This window comes from Rhinatrema bivittatum, chromosome 6 (genome assembly GCF_901001135.1).
Source record: "Rhinatrema bivittatum chromosome 6, aRhiBiv1.1, whole genome shotgun sequence".
NCBI lineage: Eukaryota > Metazoa > Chordata > Amphibia > Gymnophiona > Rhinatrematidae > Rhinatrema > Rhinatrema bivittatum.
This window is the reverse complement of record NC_042620.1, coordinates 368886139-368912352: the sequence shown is the minus strand read 5'-3', so window position 1 is coordinate 368912352 and position 26214 is coordinate 368886139. Positions and strand designations below refer to the sequence as shown.

At 43.7% G+C, this 26214-nt stretch overlaps 1 protein-coding gene across 2 annotated transcripts in view; it reads left to right on the top strand.

Annotated features, from left to right (window-relative positions):
* SMARCA1 (SWI/SNF related, matrix associated, actin dependent regulator of chromatin, subfamily a, member 1) overlaps window positions 1-21845 on the top strand; it is an 856940-nt gene extending 835095 nt beyond the window's left edge. For both annotated transcript variants that reach the window (XM_029607880.1, XM_029607879.1), the window contains exons 24-25: window positions 20661-20771; window positions 21420-21845. In XM_029607880.1, the coding sequence (XP_029463740.1) occupies window positions 20661-20771; window positions 21420-21491 (183 nt within the window). In that variant the 3' untranslated portion in view covers window positions 21492-21845. The remainder of the gene's footprint in view (window positions 1-20660; window positions 20772-21419) is intronic.
* Window positions 21846-26214: the final 4369 nt, after the last annotated feature.

Here is a 26214-nt window from a genome sequence, read left to right as displayed (position 1 = left end):
TTTGCTTTTTTGACTGCCGCAGCACACTGAACCGACGATTTCAATGTGTTATCCACTATGATGCCTAGATCTCTTTCTTGGGTGGTAGCACATAATATGAAACCTAACATGGTGTAACTATAGCATGGGTTATTTTTCCCTATATGCATCACCTTGCACTTATCCACATTAAATTTCATCTGTCATTTCAATGCCCAATTTTCCAGTCTCACAAAGTCTTCCTGCAATTTATCACAATCTGCTTGTGATTTAACTACTCTGAACAATTTTGTATCATCTGAAAACCTTACTCGTCGTGTTTCTTTACAGATCATTTATTAATATATTGAAAAGTAAGGGTCCCAATACAGATCCCTGAGGCTCTCCACTGCCCACTCCCTTCCACTGAGAAAATTGTCCATTTAATCCTATTCTCTGTTTCCTGTCTTTTAGCCAGCTTGTAATCTACGAAAGGACATTGCCACCTATCCCATGACTTTTTACTTTTCCTAGAAGCCTCTCATGAGGAACTTTGTCAAACGTCTTCTGAAAATTCAAGTACACTACATCTACCGGTTCACCTTTATCTACAGGTTTATTAACTCATTCAAAAAAGTGAAGCAGATTTGTGAGGCAAAATTTGCCTTGGGTAAAGCCACACTGAGTTTGTTCCATTAAACCATGTCTTTCTATATGTTCTGTGATTTTGATATTTAGAACACTTCCCACTATTTTTCCTGGCACTGAAGTCAGGCTAACCGGTCTGTAGTTTCCCAGATCTCCCCTGGAGCCCTTTTTAAATATTGGGGTTACATTAGCCACCTTCCAGTCTTCAGGTACAATGGATGATTTTAATGATAGGTTACAAATTTTTACTAATAGGTCTGATATTTCATTTTTGAGTTCCTTCAGAACTCTGGGGTGTATACCATCCGGTCCAATTTGTCAATCAGGCCTACCACATCTTCTAGATTCACCGTGATTTGGTTCAATCCATCTGAATCATCACCCATGAAAACCTTCTCCAGTACGGTACCTCCCCAACATCCTCTTCAGTAAACACAGAAGAAAAGAAATCATTTAATCTTTCCGTGATGGCCTTATCTTCTCTAAGTGCCCCTTTAACCCTTAGATCATCTAACGGTCCAACTGACTCCTTCACAGGCTTTCTGCTTCGGATATATTTAAAAAGGTTTTTACTGTGAGTTTTTGCCTCTACAGCCAAATTCTTTTCAAATTCTCTCTTAGCCTGTCTTATCAATGTCTTGCATTTAACTTGCCAACGCTTATGCATTATCCTATTTTCTTTTGTTGGATTCTTCCAATTTTTGAATGAAGATCTTTTGACTAAAATAGCTTCTTTCAGCTCCCCTTTTAACCATGCCTGTAATCGTTTTGCCTTCTTTCCACCTTTCTTAATGTGTGGAATACATCTGGACTGTGCTTCTAGGATGGTATTTTTTAACAATGACCACGCCTCTTGCACAATTTTTACCTTTGTAGCTGCTCCTTTTAGTTTTTATCTATCAATTTTTCTCATTTTATCAAAATTTCCCTTTTGAAAGTTTTGCACGAGAGCCATGGATTTGCTAACTGTACCTCTTCCAGTCATTAATTGAAATTTGATCATATTATGATCACTATTGCCAAGCGGCCCCACCGCAGTTACTTCTCTCACCAAATCCTGTGCTCCACTGAGAATTAGATATAAAATTGCTCCCTTTCCTGTTGGTTCCTGAACCAATTGCTCCATAAAAATGTCATTGTTTCCATCCAGGAACTTTATATCTCTAGCATGTACCAATGATACATTTACCCAGTCAATATTGGGGTAATTGAAGTCTCCCATTATTACCGCACTACCAATTTGGTTATTTTCCCAAATTTCTCTTAGCATTTCACTGTCAGTCTCACCGTCTTGACCAGGTGGACGGTCGTATACTCCTTTCACTATAGTCTTCCCTGACACACAAGGGATTTCTACCCATAAAGATTTGATTGTGCATTTAGTCTCATGCAGGATGTTTAATCTGTTGGACTCTATGCCATCCCGGACATATAGCGCCACACCACCTCCTGGGTGCTCCTCTCTGTCATTTCGCTATAATTTGTACCCCGGTATAGCACTGTCCCATTGGTTGTCCTCCTTCCACCATGTCTCTGAGATGCCAATTAAGTCTATGTATTCACTGCTATACATTCTAATTCTCTATTCTTATTTATTTATTTTATTATTTTCTATACTACCCTGGAGGTTCTTACTTCTTAGACTCCTGGCATTAGCATACAAACATTTCAAAGTTGTTTTTTGTTTGATTTTCATTCTGCTTTTTAATTGATAGGGATAAGTTAATTTTTTAGCTCAGGTGAGTTTTTAGTTACAGGCACTTGGACTTCTTTTCTTATTAATGGAATCTCACTGTCGGGATGCCCTAATTTTAATGCATCATTAGTATCCTTTGAAGATACCTCTCTCCGAACCAAGCTCTGCTGTTGTTTAAAAGCTGCTCTATCTCCTTTATAAAGGTTAGCGCCAGCAGTCTGGTTCCACCCTGGTTAAGGTGGAGCCCATCCCTTCAGAAGAGACTCCCCCTTCCCCAAAAGGTTCCCCAGTTCCTAACAAAACTGAATCCCTCTTCCTTGCACCATCGTCTCATCCACGCATTGAGACTCCGGAGCTCTGCCTGCCTTTGGTGACCGAATGGAACAGCGAGCATTTCAGAGAATGCTACCCTGGAGGTTCTGGATTTAAGCTTTCTACCTAAGAAACTAAATTTGGCTTCCAGATCCTCCCTTCCACATTTTCCTATGTCGTTGGTGCCCACATGTACCACGACAGCCGGCTCCTCCCAAGCATTGTCTAAAATCCTATCTAAGTGACGTGTGAGGTCCGCCACTTTCGCACCAGGTAGGCATGTTACCAGGCGATCCTCACGCCCACCAGCCACCCAGCTGTCTACATTCCTAATAATGGAATCACCAACTATGACGGCCGACCTAACCCTTCCCTCCTGGGCAGTAGGCCTTGGGGAGATATCCTTGGTGCGAAAAGACAATTCACCACCTGGAGAGCAGGTCCTTGCTACAGGATTCTTTCCTGCTGCACCAGATTGATGCTCTCCAATCATGAGACCTTCTTCCTCCAATGGGCAATTGATGCTGCCATGGCTAAGTTTGATAGAGCGTTTAGTATAACAAAATTCTATGCATTGGCTCAACCAGTTTGCTGTGGTTCTCTTAGAAATGGGCTGACCTGGTTTGGATTGAAGGAAAGGAATAATTGAGATGGTCTGGATGAAGAATGAGTTCTCTGTTTGTAAAAAGCTAAAGCTCTCTTACAGTCTAATGAGTGTAGGAGTTTATCATGGTCATTCAGATGAGGCTTTGGTTTGAAGATTGGTAGCGTAATCATTTGATTGAGATGGAACGATGTAACCACTTTTGGAAGGAAAGTGGGATGAGTGCAGAGAGTGACCTTGTCGTGGTAAAACTCCAAGTAAGTACTTTCCGTGCTGATGTAATAGCCTTAGGAAAACCGTCTTCCAGGTCATGTATTTTATGTAGCATGAGTCTAAAGGTTCAAAGGGAGAAGCCATGAGCTGTTCGAGGACAACATTCAGATCCCATGGTACAGGAGGTTTCATTACTGGTTGCCATAATTGTAGCATGCCCCGCATGAATCTTGAGATTAACGGGTGATTAGAAATTGGAAGGCTGTGATGACAGTGGTGAAACGCTGCAATGGCGCTAACATGAACTGAAGCATATGCAAGACCGGAGAGGTAGAGCGTATGAAGGTATTCAAGTAGCTGGTAGATGAAAAGGGGTCTAGGTGTTGTGGCTTACACCATTCTGCGTAATGATGCCATTTTCGCATAATTTCTTCTAGTCAAGGGTTTTCTCAATGCAAGCAGTCTAGGTGTTCTAGATTTGAAGAGAGGCCCAAGTCGTTTAATAACTACCTTTCAACCTCCATGCTGTCAGATGGAGGGGTTGGTGCATTGGATGGAGGAGGGAGCCTCCTTCTTAAGTTAACAGCTGTGTATGGTTCTCCAGGGGAATTGGTGGCCGTATGGAGAGTTGCATGAGATACGCATACCATGATTGTCTTGGCCATGCTGGAGCTATGAGGATCAAGTCTACTACATCTTGAATGCATTTCTGAATCATTCTGGAGATTAGCGGAATGGGGGGATAGGCGTATAGCAAGCCCCTCGTCCATGGAATGAGTAAGGCGTCTGGAGATTAACGAAGTTTGTTTGAGTAAATGGAGCAAAAGGTTCGTGTTTGTCAATTGCTTTGAGTGGCAAAGAGATCGATTGTCGGAAAACCCCATTGTTGAAAATTGTTCTGAGCAACCTTGCGATTCAAGGTCCATTCGTGTGGATGAAAAATTCTGCTGAGGCGACCCGCTGTGACGTTGTCTAGACCTGGTAGGTAAGTGGTGTGAAATGTCACTTCATTCGCATTCGCCCAAAAAAGAATGTGAAGAGCTTTCCGACACAGCGTCCATGAACCAGACCCTCCTTCCTTGTTTATGTAGAACATTGCAACCTGGTTGTCTGTGTATACCATGAGGCTTTTGCACCGGACTTGATGAGAGAAGGTTTCCAATTCTCTACAGATTGCGTGAAGTTCTAGGAGGTTGATCTCCTGAGGTGACCAGCAACCTTGAGTTTTTAGGTCCAACAGATGGGTTCCCCTACCCTTTCTGGAGGCATCCGTCGTGAGTGTCAGTTGATGTGGAGGCAATCGGAAGGGAGCTCCCGAGGATAGGTTGGTGGGGGATGTCCACCATTGCATATCCATGCGCATTTGTTTGGTGATTTGGATTTTGGTGGAGAGGGGTTGCAGGAACTGTGACCATTGATTCTTTAGGCCCCATTGTAGACGTCGCATGTGTAGTCTCGTAAATGGGACTACATGGATTGCCGCTGCCATGTGACCTAGTAGTTGGAAGACTTGATGTGCAGGAGCATGGGATTGACTGAGTAATCTCTGAGCTAGGGTAGAGAGAGTCTGAATCCTGTCTTTTGGAAGGTAAGCTCTCTCTTCTTTGGTGTCGATGAGCGCCCTAATGAACTGAAGTGTCTGGGTTGGTTGCAGATTGGATTTTTCGTAATTTATTAGGAAACCCAGTGTCTGCAGACAAGTGATCATTTGGATCGTGTGTGCACATAGAGTGGCTGGATCTGAAGCCACTAACAGCCAATCGTCCAGGTAGGGAAAGATCTGGATCGATAGTTTTCTGAGGTGAGCCACCACCACCGCCAAACATTTTGTGAAAACCCTTGGGGTAGTGCCCATTCAGAGCCTGGAAACACAGTTATCGCCACGAAGAAAGGTGCATGGGTATGTGAGAGTAAGCATCCTTCAGATCTATGGAACATAGCCAGTCGTTGGTTTGTAGAAGTGGTAATATGTTTTTGAGAAAGGTCATCTTGAACTTTTCTCTTTGGATGTGTTTGTTGAGGCTCCGTAAATCTAAGATCGGACGAAGGCCTCCGGACTTTTTTGGAATGAGAAAATAATGGGAGTAGAATCCCTGATTTCTTTTTGATAGGGGAAGCTTTTGAATGGATTTTTGGATTCGTAGATTCTTTATTTCCTCTTAGAGATAGGAAGCGTGGGATGATGTTCCTCTGAGAGGAGGCACATAGGGAATTTTTGGAGGAGTTATGAAATTGGGACGATAACCTTCTCTGATAATATCTAATACCCAACAATCGGTAGTTATTGCTATCCAGTTGGCATAGAAAAACTGAAGGCGACCACCTATGAATAGAGGTGTGGGGGTGGCTCGGGACAGCTCAAAAAGCCGGTGCTTATTTTGAGGAGCAGTAGTTCCTTGTTGTTGTGGGCACTGTTGACTAAAACGCCCACGAGATTGGTGAGGTTGAGACTGGAATCGTTGCTGATTATATTGTTGAGGACGATAAGGAAGGTAAGACCGGTGAGATGTTCTAGGGTACGACTTCCTTCTAGAGCTAGGATAGAATTTCTTGTAGGAAGTGTGCGGATCTGTTGGTGCTTTGAGGGAAAGCACTGCAGAATTTTGTTCCTTGAGAAGTGCCACAGTTTCAGCAAATTTATCGCCAAATAGATTGTCTCCCATGCAGGGAATATCAGCTAATTTATCATGAACATCTTCTCTTATCGAGCTAGCCCTCAACCAAGCTATTCTTCGTGCTGCTATAGCTGCGACAGAACAACATGAGGTAGACTTGAAGGACTCATAAACAGTTCTGAGTAAATGTTGAAGTCCTTCCTCCATGTCAGTGCAGGTTTGTGGCAAGGACTTGTCAGAGGCTAGACAGAGTGGACACAATCTTTGAAGAGTCTCGAAAAGGTATTGGATTATGCAAAATTGATGATGTTCAAAAACGCGCGGGAGAGCAGGTGAGCGCACAGGCCACTCTCCTGGGCGTGCGATTCAGGAGGGTGGCTTATGCAAATTAGGGCCCGCAGTAAAAAGCGCCTCTTTTTTGACAGGAGCGGCGGTTGTCAGCGAGTTTGACAGTTGACGCTCAATTTTGCCGGCGTCGGTTCTCAAACCCACTGACAGCCACGGGTTCGGAAATCGGACGCCGGCACAATTGAGCGTCCGGCTTCCGACCCACGGGCCAATTAAAAAAAAATTTTTTTATTTGTGGGGCCTCCGACTTAATATGCAGGGTTGCAAAACCCTTTTTGGCAAGTTGAAAACGCATCACTCAGATCCGATGAAGTGTGGTCCACATTGTAAGGCTCCAACACATGATAAGCTCATGGGGGTAGGAACTTGGTTTATAGAAGCTTGCTAAACAGAGTTCTCAAATTGAAACTTAACTCATGTTCTTCAGGTTTAGTCTTGGTAATACCTGTAAATATGCAACACTGCAAGAAAGAATGGGATAGATTTATTTTCAATCCTTATAATTACGTGCACACATCAGTCAAATGTCCCCAGGTTCTTCTACAATCCCAGGAGCTTCACTAGGAGGAGAGACAACAGGCGGCAGAGGAGCTGATATCGAAATGGGAGGCTGAAGTTCAGACAGAGATGAACATTATGAAGGAATAACCACTCGAGAGTGTATCCACTGCTTCACCAGCTGTTCCATCATACTTCCTACTACAGCTTGAAACCCAGTCCTTGGAGCTAAACCAGAAGAAGAATCATCACAACTGATTGCTGCTATATTCAAAGAAGCTTCCAGTTGGAGCTGAACCACAGACTGAGGTGATGGAAGGTGACTGCCTGGACTTAAGGAGGTCCCAGAATTTAAAGAGCCCTCCAAATTCATTAGGGGCCTATTCTAAAGTCCATTGGACATGCAAATCCATAGGGCAGCTCAATGGAGGTAAAACAGAAGAGCAAACAGAAGGCTTTACCCTTTCTTTTCTTCCCAATCAAAACAGGGAATACCCCTTCCAGTTGTTTTCACAGAATTTCCTCCAGGGTGTGACCCTTTGCCACGCAACTTTGGCTGCATGCAGCAGGCCTTGATTAAAGTAGGTTCCTCTGCTTCCTCCCTGATGATATTAGCACCCCGTGGGTGGGGAGGGGGTGAAGGAGGAAGGTCAGCTAAGGAAGCAAAGGATAGGTCTTAACAGCAGAAACCCCGAGCATAAGGCATTTTTTTTATGTTTCTCTTCTTGTTCATTCAGCTTTCACAGGTGTGAATCAGCTGAATCAGCTCAAAAACAATCAGCTCAAAACAATCAGCTCAAAACAATCAGCTCAAAAACAAGATTTAAAGCAGAACTACTGGATAAAACAAATTTTATAAAAGGCAAAATATACTTATCTGTAATCATTTAGAAATGTATATAGTATACAGAAAAATGGATGCAATGGTAAAAGCAATAGATTTCACAAGTTTCAGCTTGAGTTCTTTAACAGTGTTGTCATTTATTTTGAGGTCAATATTTGATCTGGATCAGACAGACATCCGAGTTTGCCATCCAGGCAGATAAACTTTCTTTCCAATCAGTCCTCCAGACAAAGATTCTTTAAGTTTGAAATTATTTATTGTACAGGTAGATTCTACTTACAATTGTTGCATTTCAAAGTGAGCCCCAAGGCAAAGATGTTTGGTAACTGAAGACAAGGGTAGCAGAAGGGAAAGAAGGTCTGTTGAGTTGCAGGAGTTAGTTTATGGTGGAGATAGGGAGCATAAGAACATAAGAAAATGCCATACTGGGTCAGACCAAGGGTCCATCAAGCCCAGCATCCTGTTTCCAATAGTGGCCAATCCAGGCCATAAGAACCTGGCAAGTACCCAAAAACTAGGTCTATTCCATGTTACCATTGCTAATGGCAGTGGCTATTCTCTAAGTGAATTTAATAGCAGGTAATGGACTTCTCCTCCAAGAACTTATCCAATCCTTTTTTAAACACCGCTATACTAACTGTACTAACCACATCCTCTGGCAACAAATTCCAGAGTTTAATTGTGCGTTGAGTAAAAAAGAACTTTCTCGTAAACCGGTGCAATATGTATTGTATACAGGAACATCGGTATAGAAAAATTAAAAATAAATAAATAAATAAATGTGCCCCATGCTAACTTCATGGAGTGCCCCCTAGTCTTTCTACTATCCGAAAGAGTAAATAACCAATTCACATCTACCCATTCTAGACCTCTCATAATTTTAAACATCTCTCATAATATTAAACATCTCTCATAATATTAAACATCTCTATCATATCCCCCCCTCAGGGATATGAGGCTGATTTAGTCTTCAGAAGGCAGTAAAAAAGAAGGTAAAAACTCGATCGCTTCAGGAAGCTTTACAAAGTGCTGCTGACTTTGGAGCTCGCATGGGCAAGACTGGGCTTTCGTCCCGAACTGCTAAGGGAAACGCCTGCACAAGCTGGGGGCAGGGGGACAAAGTCCAATGGCAGTGAGCCTAAGAACCATGTGACACAGTGGGAGCATGAAGGACAGTCCCATGAATCTATAAGGCACCTAGGAAGACTCAAGTTAGATTGAGGGGCATTCGAGCTCTTCTGATAGTGAGAGAAAGTGGAGGGGGGAGGGAGCTTCTCTTAAGGGCAGACTCCTCTTAAAGGCAAGGCTCACAGACTTTTATCATGGGTTACAAAAAGTGTTTCAGTATCAAGAATCCTCAGAAGGGAGGAACTGCACTAAACACAGTTAAACTACAGCATATACAGATACAAACATGTACCCACTGCTGGGGACAGAACACTCTCCGTCTGGTATCACAAGATACCACTATATCAGTTCTTATATCATTATGCAACAGTGCAAAGTTCATTATAACTGGATCTTTCGACGTTCAAGGATGTTCACGATCAACTCAGTCTCTCAGTCTTCCAGGCAATGTCTTCTTCAGAGGGTTTCACCAAGCTGAAACGAGAGACAGACAACACAGAGAAAGAGTCTCTGGGGTGGACAACGGTCCACGGAGTTCAAGTCTCTTCATGTGGCAAGAGGAGCACCACTTCATTGATGGGCCTGTAGAAGATCTTGGCTGTCCCTTGGTTCACAGTCTTTACTTCAATCTTGCGAACGCGTCCGTCGTTTCCGGGGTAAGTCTTGATGACGAGTCCCAGAGGCCAGTTGTTGCATTGGGTTTGGCTGTTTTTGAGAAGGACGAGGTCACCTTCTCGGATGTTGGGTTTGTTGGATTGCCACTTGCTTCGATACTGGAGAGTCGGCAAGTACTCTTTCTTCCAACGACTCCAAAGAGAGTTGGCAAGCTGCCGGACCTGTTTCCAACGACGTCTGTAGAGCTCCCCGCCGTCAAAGTCTCCATGTGGCACAGGGATGTCAATAGTCTTTTGCGTTAAAAGCATGACAGATGCAATGTTCAACTTTTTACAGGTTCCTACGAAGTCGGTTCCACAGTCGGAGTGGGTCTGAGTGGCTGAACCCCAGAGTTGAGCGTATTCATAGAACCTTCTTGTCTGGTTGTAGATGTAGCCCAGTGCTACTTTGTTGTCTGTGTGAAAATGGATAGCATCAATTTGCATGTCCATTTCGGCTGTTATTAACTCCACTATTTCCACTGCTAGCGCCGCTCCACACAATTCTAGACGTGGTATGATGTGGTTAGGCTGTGGTGCTAACTTGGCTTTGCCGAAGATGAAGCCCACATGCACTATCCCTTCTGCGTCTGTCACTCTCAAAAAGGCCACTGCAGCTGTGGTCTTCACAGATGCATCAGAGAAAACGCAGATCTCTTTGCGGCTGGTTGTATTGAGTGATATTGGAATATAAGTGCGTGGTATGTGGAACTGTTCAAGCACTTTTAGGGAGCTCTTCCATTTTTCCCATTCTGTTTCCATTGCTTGAGGCAGTGGGGTGTCCCACTCGGTGGTACTTGATGAGAGTTCTCTTAACAAGGCTTTTCCTTGTATTGTGACTGGAGCCACAAATCCCAGTGGATCATACAGGCTGTTGACTATGGACAGGATACCTCGACGAGCATACGGTTCATCTCTCGGTATATAAAAACCCTAAATAAATAAATAAATAAATACATCTCGAGTCGAGACTTGGAATGTGAAGACGTCTCTCTTTACGTACCGATTTAGTCCAAGGCTTCATTGGAGAGGAGGTGTGTCCACTCTCAGGTCCAAGTTCTTTTAAGTCTTTGGCATGATTGTCTGAAGGACATGCTCTCATTGCTTCAGAACTATTGGAGGCTATTTTGTGGAGCCTTAGATTGGCGCCTGTCAGCATTGTTTGTGTCATCCTTATTAAATCGATTGCTGCCTCTGCAGTAGGTAAGGACTTTAGTCCGTCATCTACGTAGAAGTCCCTTTCCACAAAGGGTCTGGCATCTGTGCCATACTCTTTTTCTCCTTCTAGGGCTGTCCTTCTGAGCCCATATGTGGCTACTGCAGGTGGTGGACTATTACTGAAGACGTGCACTCGCACCTGGTATTCCACAATCTCCTTACTGATGTCATTGCGGTACCACAGGAATCTTAGGTAGTTTCTGTAGTCTTGGTGCACGACAAAGCAGTAGAACATTTGTTGGATGCCGGCTGTCACGGCGACTGCTTCTTTTCTGAAGCGAATCACTACTCCTAACAAGTTATTGATCATGTCGGGTCCCATGAGAAGCACATTGTTGAATGAGACTCCGCGAAACTGCGCACTGGAATCGAAGACGATCCGGATCTGGCCTGGTTTCTGCTGATGGTACACACCAAAGGTAGGCAAGTACCGACACTCTTCATTATCCCTTAAGGGTGGAGATAGCTCTGCGTGGCTATTGTCCAACATGTCGTTCATGAAGTTAATGAAGTGTTGTTTCATCTCTGGTTTCCTTTCCAGAGTTCTCCACAGTGACATAAGTAGTGAGAGTGCTTGTTCTCTGTTGTTAGGGAGTCGAGGTCTGGGTATCCCGAATGGTAGAGGAGCTACCCAGCTATTTGGTTCCTCTATCAAGAACTCTTTACTCATAGTTCTTAAGAATTCTCTGTCTTCTACACAGAGAGTAGGTTTGTCGTCATCCTTGGCGACTTGAAACACTGAGTTCCCTAGATGTTCTTCTACATCTGATGGGGAGGTGATCTGACTGGTAGCTGAATTGAGATTCAGTTCCTCGCAGCTTAAGATCTCCTTGGTGCTTAGATGGTTAGGACATGATTCAAATGGAGTAGGACGTCCATCCTCTAAGACACTCGTAGCGTATGCGTGAATGCTTGGTCTCCTTGTTCAATTCAAGCAGACTTTGCCGACTATCACCCATCCCAAGGCGAGTCGGTAAGCATAGAGAGCGGTTGGTGGGCCATCACGTATCTCCAGGACCTTGATTAGTGCTGGTGTGTCTCTGCCCAATAACAGCAGGATTTCTGCTTCCGGATCTAGTGGTGGGAGCTGATGCATTATGGACTTTAGATGAGAATGGTACCAAGCGGCTTCTGGCTTAGGAATCTCATCTCTGTTGTCAGGCATCTGGTTGCACTCGATGAGTGTGGGCAAGTTTGACTTGTTGCTGCCATCTATCGCCTCTATTACATATCCGCTTGCTCTCCTCCCTGTCACTCGGGTAACCCCTGAGCAGGTTTTGAGGTTGTATGGAGAGTAGTGGTGATGGATATCAAACAAGTCAAATAATTCTGGCCTTGCCAGGGATCTGTTGCTCTGCTCATCTATGATGACATACATTTTGACTGCCTTCTCAGGTTGCTCTTCAGGATACACTCTAGCCAAGCATATTTTTGTGTAGGATTTCCTGATGCTATTTCTCCCGCACACTTGTGTGCATTTGGGGATCACTTCAGGTTCTGGCGTTTGTTCTGCCCTTTCCTCCCTGCCGTGGTTTGAATTAGGGTGTGAGGTTCCTGAAGGGTGAAGTTTTGCTCCGTCAGGGTGCAGGGCGCTATCATGTTGGTCACTCCTGCACTCTGAACACTTAATGGCTACTTTACAGTCTTTAGCCATGTGGTTAAATGAAGAACAGCACCGGTAGCAAATTCTGTACTTTTTTTTTTTAATTTAAATTTTTATTAAATTATTAAATCAAATACATCGAAATAACATAAGAAATCCAAAGAAAATACAACATAACTTCCATTTGAAAAAATTCATCAATTCAGGATATCTAGCCCACATCTAGGAGGGGAGAAGGAAGCATATTGGTCGTGCCTATATCTATTTAGCAACCTAATACCAAAACAACACATTTCAATCATGTATCGGAGTCTTATCCCTTAGGAAACGTTCTAAATGTAAAGGATCTGTAAATATAAACTTATTATTTTGAAACATTATCTGACATTTACAGGGGAATTTCAAGTAAAAACTTGCCCCTATGTCTAGAGCAGCTTGCCTATGTACCAAAAACTGTTTTCTACGTGCCTGGGTTGCCCTCGACACGTCAGGAAAGACCTGAATTTTTTGTCCACAAAAATTCATATCTTTCACCTGGAAATATTTAGAAAAAAATTGGTCCTTCTCTTGTTTTAAGAAAAATTGTATAAGCAATGTTGCTCTAGATAAAATGTTGTCCATTGAGTCCTCTAAAAAAGTCGAGACTCCCGGACTTTCCAATATATCTATACCCCCTGGTTGTGTTGACAATGTTTTCCTTTTAGGTAGGTAATATATCTTCGAAATCAATGGGATTTTCTCAATATCAAAGGATAGTATCTCAACAGCATATTTCTTATATAACTCAAAAGGCGACATTAATCTTGATATAGGAAAATTCAATAACCTAAGATTGGAAGAGCGAATTTCATTTTCCAATATCTCAATCCTATTATGCTGAATAATGCTATCCTTAATGAAGGCCAAATTTGAAGCTTGCAAATTGTTAACTGATGGATTCAAGTTCATCACCACTTGTTCAATTTTATTTGTTCTACTTTCCAAATCCACAAACTTCTCTCTCGTCTCAACCAAGAAAGTGTGGATTTTGGAAATAGAACTAGATAATTTCTTGTCAATTTTAACATTCAATTTCCATAAATCTAATAAGGATACATTCACTGGTTCCACTTCTGTGTTTTTCTCTTCATTAACTGCATCAAAAATCACAGCTGAACATTTAACTTTCCTAATATTAGTGGTGGTCACGTTTTCCATATTATTCACAATAGAATTTATATTCCCCTCGGCAATATTCTCCCCCTCTGGAATATTTGGGGGGATAATTACAGAGGGATCTATAATTACATTCACTTCATTTATACCTTCCTGTGGTTGTTCTGGAGGTTGCGAGGACCTGGGACTTAAGCTAACTCCCAATAGGGAACTAACTTCTAAATTGTCCCTAACAATGGACTCACCAATGTGTATTAAATGGGAGTCCATGGGTCCAATCCTTCTCTGTGTTGGAGTAACTGGCGATGAGGTGTAGTTTTTAGACTTGCGTTTCTTCCCATATTAGAAAAGAGGAAAAAAGAAAATTACCCAGGGGCGCGCCCCTTTGGCGCGCGGCTTTGGCTGCACGCCGGAGGCTGTGCGCCGCTGGGGCTTGATTTTATACAGTTCCTGGGGGCAAGTACCGATGACGTCACTGGGGGCATCGCCTACCCGGTCCGAGCCTCGTTGCACCTCGGTCAGGAGTCAGGTCGTTTTTCTCTTAGCTTAGTCAGCACTGATACCGAGGGCCTCCAGGCACTGCAACCGCTTCCTCCTCTCCTCGATTGCAGCGCTGCTGAGGCTTGATTTTATACAGTTCCTGGGGGCGAGTACCGATGACGTCACTGGGGGCGTCGCCTACCCGGTCCGAGCCTCGTCGCACCTCGGTCAGGAGTCAGGTCGTTTTTCTCTTAGCTTAGTCAGCACTGATACCGAGGGCCTCCAGGCACTGCAACCGCTTCCTCCTCTCCTCGATTGCAGCGCTGCTGAGGCTTGATTTTATACAGTTCCTGGGGGCGAGTACCGATGACGTCACTGGGGGCGTTGCCTACCCGGTCCGAGCCTCGTCACACCTCGGTCAGGAGTCAGGTCGTTTTTCTCTTAGCTTAGTCAGCACTGATACCGAGGGCCTCCAGGCACTGCAACCGCTTCCTCCTCTCCTCCAAATTCTGTACTTTTTTAACAGTTCTTTGAGCTCTTTCAAAGGTCTCCCTTTGAATCCTCGACACTTTCTGAGTGGGTGAGGTTTCTTGTGTATTGGGCACTGTCGGTCTGGATCCTCTGCCCTATCCATACCGGGAAGTTGGTCTGATGTAGATGCTGCAGGTGACACTTCCGTTTTGTGCACAGAGATGGGCTTCCTGTTGCCGCTGTGCTTATTGGTTGGCCTCTCGCTCACTCGGTGGCTGATTCTGCATATTTTATGTGTGCCGAATGAGAAGCTAGGGTCGTTCCTATGGTTTGCTAAATCTCTTATGAACTTTGTGAAGAAGTGGAAAGGTGGGTACCCTTTGTGGTCTTCTTTGTACCGTGCACCATGAGATGCCCATTTATCTTGTATATCACATGGCAGTTTGTTTATGATGGTGTGCCTCGTGATGTGTCCAGAAGGTTGAGACCCGGATAAATTAGTTCAGCCTTACCTTCTCTACCTCTTGGAGGAGATCTCCCAATTCTTGCAACTTTCGGTTATCCCTACTGGATATTTCTGGAAAGTCTTCCATTTTCTCAAATAATGAATTCTCTATGGCAACTGGGTCCCCATAATAACGCTCAAGTCTCTCCCATACCTCTTTTAACGCTGTAGAAGGATCACATGGGTAGACGTTTTTTAATCCTTTCACATGTTTGAGAGAGGAATATCGAGTAAGAAAAGGGAAGTGATTATTCCCTTGTACAGGTCTTTGGTGAGGCCTCACCTGGAGTACTGTGTTCAGTTCTGGAGACCGTATCTACAAAAAGACAAAGACAAGATGGAAGCGGTACAGAGAAGGGCGACCAGGAAGGTGGAGGATCTTCATCGCATGACGTACGAGGAGAGATTGAAGAATCTAAATATGTACACCCTGGAGGAAAGGAGGAGCAGAGGTGATATGATACAGACTTTCAGATACTTGAAAGGTTTTAATGATCCAAAGACAACGACAAACCTTTTCCATAGGAAAAAAATCAGCAGAACCAGGGGTCACGATTTGAAGCTCCAGGGAGGAAGATTCAGAACCAATGTCAGGAAGTATTTCTTCACGGAGAGGGTGGTGGACGCCTGGAATGCCCTTTCGGAGGATGTGGTGAAGACCAGAACTGTGAAGGACTTCAAAGGGGCGTGGGATAAACACTGTGGATCCATAAAGTCAAGAGGCCGCCAATGAAGAGTGGGTGACTCGCCAGAATGATAGCTACTGCCTGGAGACAATACCCTTATTCAATAAACATACACATGCTTACTGTGACTCCAACATCGCTCTAAGCTTCAACAGCAAGAGGAAATGTGGAAAAAAGGATTTACACTCACAAAGAGGGGAGTAGCTGGCTTGTTACGGCGGTTACTACCCCAAACCAAATAAGCCTGATACTTCACTTTCAATGCATATACAGCATAGTTCTCTGCTTCAATGGCAGGGGTGAAGAAAAAAGGGTTCGCACTCACAAAGCGGGGAGTAGCTGGCTTGTTCCGGCGGTTACTACCCCAAACCAAATGTGTCTGATACTTCACTTTCGATGCATATCCAGCATGGCTCTCTGCTTCAACAGCATGGGAGAAGACTGATACATCACGCATTTCCAGCATAGCTTCAACGGCAGGGGAGAAGAAAAAAGGATTCGCACTCACAAAGCAGGGAGTAGCTGGCTTGTTACGGCGGTTACTACCCCAAACCAAATGTGCCTGATACTTCACTTTCGATGCATATCCAGCATGGCTCTCTGCTTCAACGGCATGGGAGAAGACTGATACATCACGCATTTCCAGCATAGCTCCCTGCTTCAACAGCAGGGGAGAAGAAAAACAACCAATAAGGACTGTATAACATAGTCTGGGTAAAACAAATAAGCATGGGTGTAGCTTGCTTATTGCGGCGGTTACTACCCCCTACTACCCCTAACTAATCAAGCTAGATATTTCACTTGGATGCAGCTCCATCACTGCTCTCTACATTAATGGTGGTGGTGGTGGAAGGGAAATAGAACCAAGAGCTAAGAGAAACAGATAAGTATGAGAGAAAAAATGTGTGAAGCTTGCTGGGCAGACTGGATGGGCCGTTTGGTCTTCTTCTGCCATCATTTCTATGTTTCTATGTTTGACCGATTCATGTCCCTACCATTTTACCATCAAGTTTATCTCTTCCTTCAGAGTCAATCTCATATCCTTCACGGCATCTTAGAAGTCAGATTTCCATGCCCTGTAACTCTCAGGGCGGTCGTTGATCTCGTAAAGCCCTGCGGTTATGAATTCTCAGCGGCTCATGTACCTTGCTAGGTCTTCTCTTTTTTAATACTCTTTCTGAAAGATAGTAGGTCTTCATGGGCGAGTGTCTTGTGGTTGACTGTGCACGTCACTCTTGTTGTAGATTGGCACAAGCTGTGGTTGATCAGTTGTCACCTGTTTTGGCACAGGGTACTCAAATGGAGCCCTTCTTGGGTGTGGTTGCTTAGCTCTTTCTCGTTCCCAGTCCCCACGGGACGCTGGGATCCCTGGTTGCACGGAAGTGTTTTCCTTCGGGCGTGTGCTTGGCTCATGAGTTAACTTTCATGCATCTGTGTGATTCAGAGCCGGTGGATCACTGCCATGGCGTTCAGTATTCGTGGCATTTTGCGCTTCAGGTCCGATTTCTTTGGTGAAGTCAGCCATTTGTGAGGGGGAGTGTGTTCTCCCATGATGCGTGGGTTGCTCTGAGGGAAACGGTGCTTTGGCGCTGGCGTGGGTTGGAGCGTGAGCCATGACATACTCAAACATCCGCTGGGTAGTGTCCTGCTGAGTCATGGAGCTGAGTGGGTCCCCCCATCGCCTTGGTCCAGGGCCGCATCAAATACCTTAATTTTGGCTTTGAGGGCCGCTGCGTCCTCTTTCTGCTGCAACATATCCAGGGTGATATCTAGTTCAGCCTTTCTGCGTGCTTCGGCGGCAGCGGTAGCCTTCTGTTGTTCTTCTATTCTGAGCCCTTCTCTTTTAAGGGCTGCTTTTTGTTCAGCATACTGTATGCATGCTATGGCTGCTCTAGACTCTGCTTTCTTTTGGAGGGCGACTGAGCTGAGCTGCGAACGGTTCGAGCCTCTTGATCCATGTGACCTTACGGACCTCGTTGCATACTTAGAGGTGTGAGAGTGCTGAGAGCCGATCTCGCTTATTGAATCGCTTACTTCTGCACTGTTAATGGTATCCATTACCATTCTCTGGCATATTTGGTATAAATTCTGTTGGCGCCCTTTTTCTTCAAGGCTTTCTGTAGTGTTAGTTCTTGTTAAGAACTCGACATACTCTTCTGTGATGAGCTAATAGGTTTGGATGTGAGCCCTCAGCTGCTCTATGTGGTACTTGATTGGTGAGGCTTTCTGAGACCTTCTTTTTCTGCTTGATGTTATGCCACTCTCTTTCTATACTGTGTTCATGCCTCTGCCTTCTTGCCTCATATCTCTGCTTAGCTTTGTCTGTTAGCTTAGATAATCTCTTCAAATTATTGCTTTCATCCCCTCCTTCAGCATCTCTCCCTTTTTGCTCTGTGTCACTTCTTAATTCAATGGCTTCGGCTGGCTGTTCCAAGGTGTCTTTGTCTTTCTGTATTGCTGATTCAGCCATGTCAACAGCAAACACGTTTCTTTTTCCACTGAGCTAAAGGGAATAACTTTGAATTGCTTTAGAGGCAGAGGGATGAGGCTAGCTAACACTTCAGGGACCTTAGCCTCGGGCTTTCTGTTCCCTTTCCCTGGAGTCAGCAGGAATCTGGTATCTATGGCAACTATTTGCTCTCTGCTACTAGCCTGCTAGTATTCAGTGACCCTGTCGTCCGTCCGTCCCGTCCCCCCCCCCCCCCCAAGGCATATTTGATTTTTCAACATCAATAAAAATTGCTTGAACTAAAAATTTAAATATATTAACTTTGGTGTGCCATTATGAAGTGAACCCAGCTCTGGGTATGTCTTGATATGAAAAAGGTTGGGAGCCACTCTCCTAGGCTGGGGTGGGGTGGGGGTAGGGGATGCAGGGAAGATAACAGGGATGATGGGGAATGAGTATTGGGGGAAGAGAGAGACAGAAGTGGGGTAGAGAAAGGACAGAATGAGAGGACAAATAATGGGGTAGAGAGAAAATTAGTGAGACAAGATTAATATGGGGAGTACTAACATTTGATACATTTACTGAATCTCCTACTGAAAATGTCAGTGCATGCCACTATTCCACAGCAACCCCAGATGTGGTCAGCCAAGAGAGCAGAATACCAGTTCCAGGATTTGGACTCAGGTCTTCCACACAGCAGTGCACAGAGCTGCCACTGGGCCAGTCCTATGCAGCATTTTGAAAGGGAAAGATGGCAAGTAGCAATGTGAATCCTTTATTAATTGAAAATGTTATTTTTCTCTAAAATCATTTAGAATGTTTTATATCTTGGTCTAAGTGCTGCAGGATTCAGAAGAGCAAAGCATTGTTATTAACTCATATGCAGCATCTCAGGACCCTGCTGACTCAGGGAGCAGAAGACCTGGATCAGCGATCAAACCAGGGACTTTCTACATGATGACCTTTTACATGGCAGTGCACAGCACTTACTACCTGAGCCACCCTACATTTCTACATCTAGGAGTTTTCCGTTATTTGTTTCACTCACCCAGCTAAGTCATTTCAGCTACAGTGCTCAGGTACGGCAATACACCAAGAATCCCTCATGAACACTACAGTATCCTTAGCCCTGGTCAGCCTGTCGAATATAATTTTGCGGACATGGATCCTTAGGCAGAGGTAGAGTTGGCAAAACCTGCACCGGTTGAAGCAGAGGCCCAACTGGAGCTTCACCAATACCAGCCCAGAGGTTCAACTGGAGCTTCACCAATACCAGCCCATGTTTCCCTTAGGTTGAGCCTTCGGGTGCTGGGGCCAGCTGGACCTGGCGCAAGCCTCTGTGGTGGTGGTGATGATCCGTTATGTAGGAAATGTTGCAGGTCAGCACTAGAAGAGAGTGAAATCAATGTCATGCAGCGGTCAGGGAAGGCAGCAGGCAAACAGATTTGGGCTGTGATTAGAGGCAGGCAGAGTTCTCTCACTCACATGGTTCAGGCAATGGTCAGTGGCAGGTAGAGGTCGAGCAGCGTTGAGGTCCAATCTCAGGTGAAAGCCAGAAGTCCAATCCGAGGAAGAAGAATGATGAGGGACCACATGAGCGTGACGATGGACCACATGAGCAGGACGAGACACTGGAGACAGATGAGGGGAGGACTGACCACGAAGACAATGACTCAAACACAGACCAGACTGCCAATGCAACCAGGAAGACAGGAACTCAGGAATGATACACAGCAAGAATCAGGAACACACAGAGGCAAAGCATTTCTCTGAGGAGTTGACCTATTGGCGAGGTGCTGAAGGGGATGATGTCTTCAGGAGGTGCCTTTGAGGGATTTCAGCCACTGGCCCTTTAAAGTTGGTGCCCTCGGCACGCGCGCCCTAGGAGAAGCAGGGAGAACCGGCGCTCCAAGGCGAGCGCCCACTCTCCCAACATGCGCCCAGGCTACTCTCCTGGGCGCGCGATCCAGTATTTAAATGAGGGTCTGCGGTAAAAAGAGGCGCTAGAGACACTGTATCGGCCTGATTATTATTAGTAGTAGTACATTTTGTAACTGTGAGAAGAGTTAGGTCTTCCTGGACATCCCTAAATTGCTCCTAGACCTAGGGTTAGTGCCCTGCATTAAGAAATCAAAATATAGTTTGGAACTGAAAAATTGTGTTTCACAACTCTTATCCCATAATCACCAGAAAGAATTTAGTAGCATTTTTATCGTGTGGCATACGTGTGTGTGTGTACGTATATGTGTATAAATATATATATGTACATTGAAATTCTTTTCACAGAGTTATGCAAGTTTGCTGTGCACAGTGCTTTATATGTAAGTGTTAATATATTACTTGACTATATTATTATGCTTAAATGGCATGGGAAAACATTGTCTTCTGCTTATGTCACACTGATATGTTCAGTAAGATTGTTCAAACAAAGTCTTACACCTAGCTGTATTACTTGGTAAGGAACTAGTGCGGGAAGGTTTGTTTTAGGCTTTCTGAAGCCCTCAATAACTTCATGGTCTCATCTGGTGCTGCAGACCTGAGTGCAGAATCTGATATTTCTTTATTACTTTTGTCAGGAGCTCCAGAGACGCTGCAATACTCTCATATCTTTGATAGAAAAAGAAAACCTGGAGATTGAGGAGAAAGAACGAGCAGAGAAAAAGAAACGGGGGGCAAAAGCTCCTGCGGTAAATTTGCTAGCACTTACTATATTCATTTAATAGAGTAGAATTCATTATTCCTGCATTCTTAGATGTTAAATTGTACAGTAGCATGTAAAGGAAGATAATTATAACTTGCAACTTCTTTAGACATCTATGTCATTTAGAAAGATATTTGCATCACTGGAAATGGTTGAGAAATTTAAATATTTACTTTTCAACACTTATTGCATCGTAACTGTGCATCCAGTGGTGTTTGTGTCAGTGATGTCTATCTTTTAATCACTTCTGAAAACCTTAACATTAAAACCAGTCAATGTCAAATGCTATATGTTATGTCTCTGGTGACCCCAGTGTGTAATGGGCACAGATTCAGCAATAATTTAACCATTAATATTCAACTAATGTTACTAGACTAATAGCAAAATTAACAAACTCCAGTCTACAATTTATCACAATTTGACTTGAGCTATGACTATAAGCATTAAAACTATAGACGTTTGTGAGGATGGCAGGGACAGCCTTCATTGCATTCAGATTGTATGCAGAAAATTTCATATAGGTTTATAATGATGATTGTTGTACATTTTTTTAAATAGATTGCTTTTGTGTGAAGAAAGTTGTTCAAAGGAATGAAATGTTGAATTCATTTTTTATATATACATTTTTTTGTAGTCCCAAAAACGAAAATTGGATTCTGCCCCAGAGAACTCTGGAAAAAAAGAAGTCAAGAAATCAAAGTCTTAAAACTTTGGAGCTAATGTGTAAAAGACATATAACTGCCATATACTTCTCATATAATGCATTTACAAATGTTAATTGCCAGCCTATATGTATTCATTGTATGCCATAAGAAAAATTAAGAAAATACTTTCATTTGCAGATTTTGTATATTTTACAATACCTTCTTTTATCCTGAATATGTGTAGCCTTATGTTTTATGCATTCCAGTATTTTTTGTGTGCTGTATTTTGTGAATTTCCTGTCTTTTAGCAAAATTTGATCAGTCTATGGTCTTTTGAAGCATGTGCTGAGGTATCGGCTTTTATATATGTTTTATATGCTACTGCTTTGAAATAAAAGCTAGACCCTATAGCTCTACTATTTTTGCTCAATACTTTGAAAGATTGGAGGATGAGGAGGAGGTAGTGAATTGACTATAATATAAATAATATTTGTTACACTTTATCCATTTCATTTTAAATTTCAGCACAGACCATTTACCATTCTAGAGTGGGCTGAGTTTTTACATTCAAAGTGTTTTTACAGATTCACTGACTGACGATTATCCAAAGCCCATTCAAGTGCTATAGTAACCGCAAAAGATGGTTAACCCTAAATCCAGTGTTTTAGAAGTTTTTTGTACAGTCTACAGTTAATTAATTTTGTAAAACTACAACTTCTTCAGTTTTCAGATGATAGCAGATGGAGTTGGTAATTTGTTTTCTATAAATTTGTGTATAAAAGCAACAATGAACTGATCAGACTTGGCCAGCAATAGTCAACATGAGGCTTGGGTACCAAATGCAGCTATTTGGGGCCCTCCGCATTGGCTCAAGATTTTTTTTTTTAAGCACACAATAAAATGTTCTATTTCTCTATTTATTTTAGGTTTATGTACTGTACCACCTTCCTTCCCTAAAAAGGAATTCAAAGTGGTTTACAGCTTAGATTTTTTTTTTAAATCACACAAGAAAATCATGAAGTGTGAAGGTTAAAAGAAGATAACACTAAATGTGTTTCTTTAAGGCTAATGTAACAGCACTGACTGATATATATTAAGAAATACCAACATAAACACCTTTTTTTACTCTTGACTTTCCTACCGGAATGTACTGAATCATCTTACAACCTTATTTTCCATAATCACTGATAGATCCCAACACAAAACCCCCACTTACATGAAAATACCTGGTTGTTTAAGTGTTTGGCAATGTAGTTAAGTGATTTAGACTTAAAGTAGTTAGTTACTTTTTGGTGACTGAGGCCCATGCTTATTTAGAAGTAGAAAGAAGGAAAACTGTTATTTGCTAGCAGCTTAATCAGACTGTCTGATCCATAAAGCCAACAGGCAAAATGTTTTAAGGTACTTCAGTTTTATCGCTTTTTAAATATTCATTCCTTTTGTCCAGTCAGACTATTCCAGACTCCTGGGTTTATTCCCCCCTGCCTGAAGATAGAAGTAGAGAACAAAACAGTTTGGTATATCACCCTGCCTTTATACTTAGTGCAGTAACCAAATCAGCCAATTAATTCTCTGTCTGCAGCATATGGTAGCAGGTGCAATACTGGATGAGAGTTCTGGATGTCAGCCTCTCGGCTCATCTTCAGTTGAACTGAAGCTTCAGAGGGTTGATTGTGCTCTGGCTGATTTTCTTTCCCCATTAGGGAACTGGATTGATCTTCCATGTCTTCCTTCTTGAGATATCGTCTCCTCCCACCTCTGATCAATTCTTTCAACTGGCAGATTTGGATAAAGTTTAAAAAAAGAAAGAAGCAAGTGTAAGCCAGTGAAGCAGATGTCAGACCAATTCTGTTTCACCTGGGCTGATTTCAGCAGTGCAGGAAGTGCGATCCACCCCCCTCTCCCCAGGCGTGCCAGTAAGGGGAAGAGATATGAGGGCTGTTGGGGCTGGTTGCAGAGTGGCCTTGATGCCATTGTTTCTCAGAGAGATTCCCATGGCCAAAGCCAGAATGGAAGTGAAAGTGGCTGGTGATCTGGAGGGAGATGTGATTTGGGCAGGAATGGCATCCATTTTGGGGTTCAGTGCAGCTGTACTCTTATCTGGCTTGAATTCTTCCTGTTCTCTTCCTAAGTCATCCTTAGTGGGGTTAAAAGGGCCTGCTGCTAATGAGAATTTTGTTTTCTCAGGAGTTCAAGGTCCAATTCAGGTTTTTTATCCAGAGTTTATGCTGCTTCATTCTTTCTGTGTTGGGAAGGAGCACTGAGCAACCACAGGACAATCTCCTTTCCAGGGTTCAGTGATGCAGTTTTTGGAGTTGTCACCTGTTGAGGGCTCCATGTCTGAAAAAGTCTAGCTTGGAAGTGTTGGGTGTCAGAGCAGGTCTCGTGGGAGATGGATCTTCATCTCAGGCTTCTAGTGAAGGAGAAGAGATCTTTATGGTTTAGATGATCTGGAGGAGGCAAAGATATTCCCTGAGGGGCGGATTTTAAAAGGCCGGCGCGCGCCAGCGCGCCTATTTTGCATAGGCCGCCGGCGCGCGTAAAGCTCCGGGACGTGCGTAAGTCCCGGGGTTTTTGAAAAGGGGCGGGAGGGGGCGTGTCCGGGGGCGTTTCTTGCAGTAAGGATGCAGTGTTGGGTGATTATGTGGCAAAAGTGCATCTGCATTGGATTCAGCAGTCATCTGAAGGTTCAGGAATAGAAGAAGTTTGACCGTCGCTCAGGGACGTTGCCTGTTTAGTCAGGGGCTACTTTTTTGACAGATACCATGTATGATCTCATCAGAATGTCGGCTAAGAATGTGGCCTTGGTGGTGATGATTAGGAGGTTTCTCTGGTTGTCAGTGGTCAGCTGACCTAGCGTCCAAACATTGTCCAAGCAGTTTGCTTTTTAGGGGGTGTTTGCTGTTTGGAGAAGATCTGGAAAAACTGGTAAGGATATGAAGGAATCAAAACTTCAGACATTCCCCTGCTGCTCTCATAAGGCCACTACCTGGGACCATTTTTGGGATTTCAGACAGCATAGCCCAGGCAAAATGTATTTTTCCCAGTATTCTCATCCTCCCTCTAGGGGACACACCTTTTGAGGAAGCAAAAAGGGTAATCAGAAGGGAAGGTCAGAGTGGTACAATGAAATTCATGTGGTTCACTCTTCGGTGATCCCAATAAGGTGCCAGATGCAGGTTTGTTTGGGGTTTTTTTTTTAACAAAGAGTGGACGAGTATTATGTCAGAATGGTGGATGGTTATGCCCTGGAATTTTCCATGTGCCTTTCCAACATCTTTCTGGTTTCCCCTTGACATTCAGAAGCAAAGAAGATTGTGGTGCAGTCCACCTTGAGTCACAAAAACTGGATGCATTGACTGGTTCCAGAGGAACCAGTGCCACTCATTTATTTCATAGTTCCAAAAAAGGAAGGCTCATTCGGGTCCATTCTAGATCTCAAGCAAATGAACAAAGCGCTCAGGGTGTCCACTTTCTCATAGAAGCTCAGTGCTTGATGAATCTGGCCTTGAGGCAGGGGGAGTTTCTTTCTTTTCTGGACCTTTCAGAAGCCTACCTCCATATTCCCATCAAGATAGAGGATCAGAGGTTTCTGTGGTTTGCAGTCCTAGGTTGACATTTTCAGTTAACGATGTTGCCTTTTGGGCTGGTCACGGTACCCAGAATTTTCTCAAAGTTGATGGTATTAGTGATGACTTTTCTGCACAGAGAGGATTTTGTGGTACACCTATATTTGAACGAATAGCTCATCGTAGTCAAGGCAGAAGACAAGAGAGATGACCAACAGCAAAAGTGTTACAAGTCCTGGAATCTCTAGGATTGGTGGTGAATTTTTCCAAGAGTCATTTTCAACTTTCCCAGTGCTTTGAGTGTTTGAGAGCACTCTTTAACACCAAGGTGAGCAGAGTGTTTATGATGGTGGATAAAGTCCGCAAATGCCAGGATCAGATGTTGGTGCCAGGAAGACCTTGAGTCTGATCTTACCTGCAATTGTTGGGTTCAATGGCAGTGATGTTGGACTTAGTGCCTTTAGAGAGGGAGTATACATGTCCACTTCAGAGGTTGCTGTGGTCAAGGTGGAACCTGCAGGAACAGGAGGAGTAAGAATGATATCTCCTCTTACTAGTTTGCACTGGTAACTTTCCAAGTCCAATCTTCACAGTGGATTATTTTGTGCTAGATGTAAGTCTAGTAGAGCAGGGTGTTCACTGTCAAAGTCAAGTGGACCAGGGTCTCTAGTCCAGAGTGGAGCGAACTGATCAATGATCAGTTTGTATCGGCTGGAGGCCGATACAAGCAATTAGCTCTTTGGGTGTTTCTTCTGCTGGTTTGAGATGCAGCAATCAATGTCCTCTCAGACAATGCACAGCAGAGGCTTATATAAGCAAATGGGTGGGGGGAATGATCAAGAGTCCTCAGGTAGCGTGCGAGGCAGCGCTGCTCCTCGGCTATGTGGCAGACCACATAGCCGAGGTGGAAAACGTTGAGGAGGATTTCTTAAGCTGGCATGCTTTAGTTCCTGGAGACTGAGATCTCTTGATGTGGCATTTGCACTAATGTTGAGCAGGTGGGGCACTCCAGTGATAATTTGATAGCATCCCATCAGGACACAAATTGCAGCAGTTCTTCAGCTGTAGAAAAAAAAACCAGGACATTGGTTTTTGGACGCTGTATCCCAGGTGTAGCTGGTTTACGTTCTGTTTTATGTCTTCCTTCCTTGGTCATTGTGGGGTGAGTAATTCAGAATATTGTGGACCACCCAGGTTATGTAGTATTGGTAGTTCC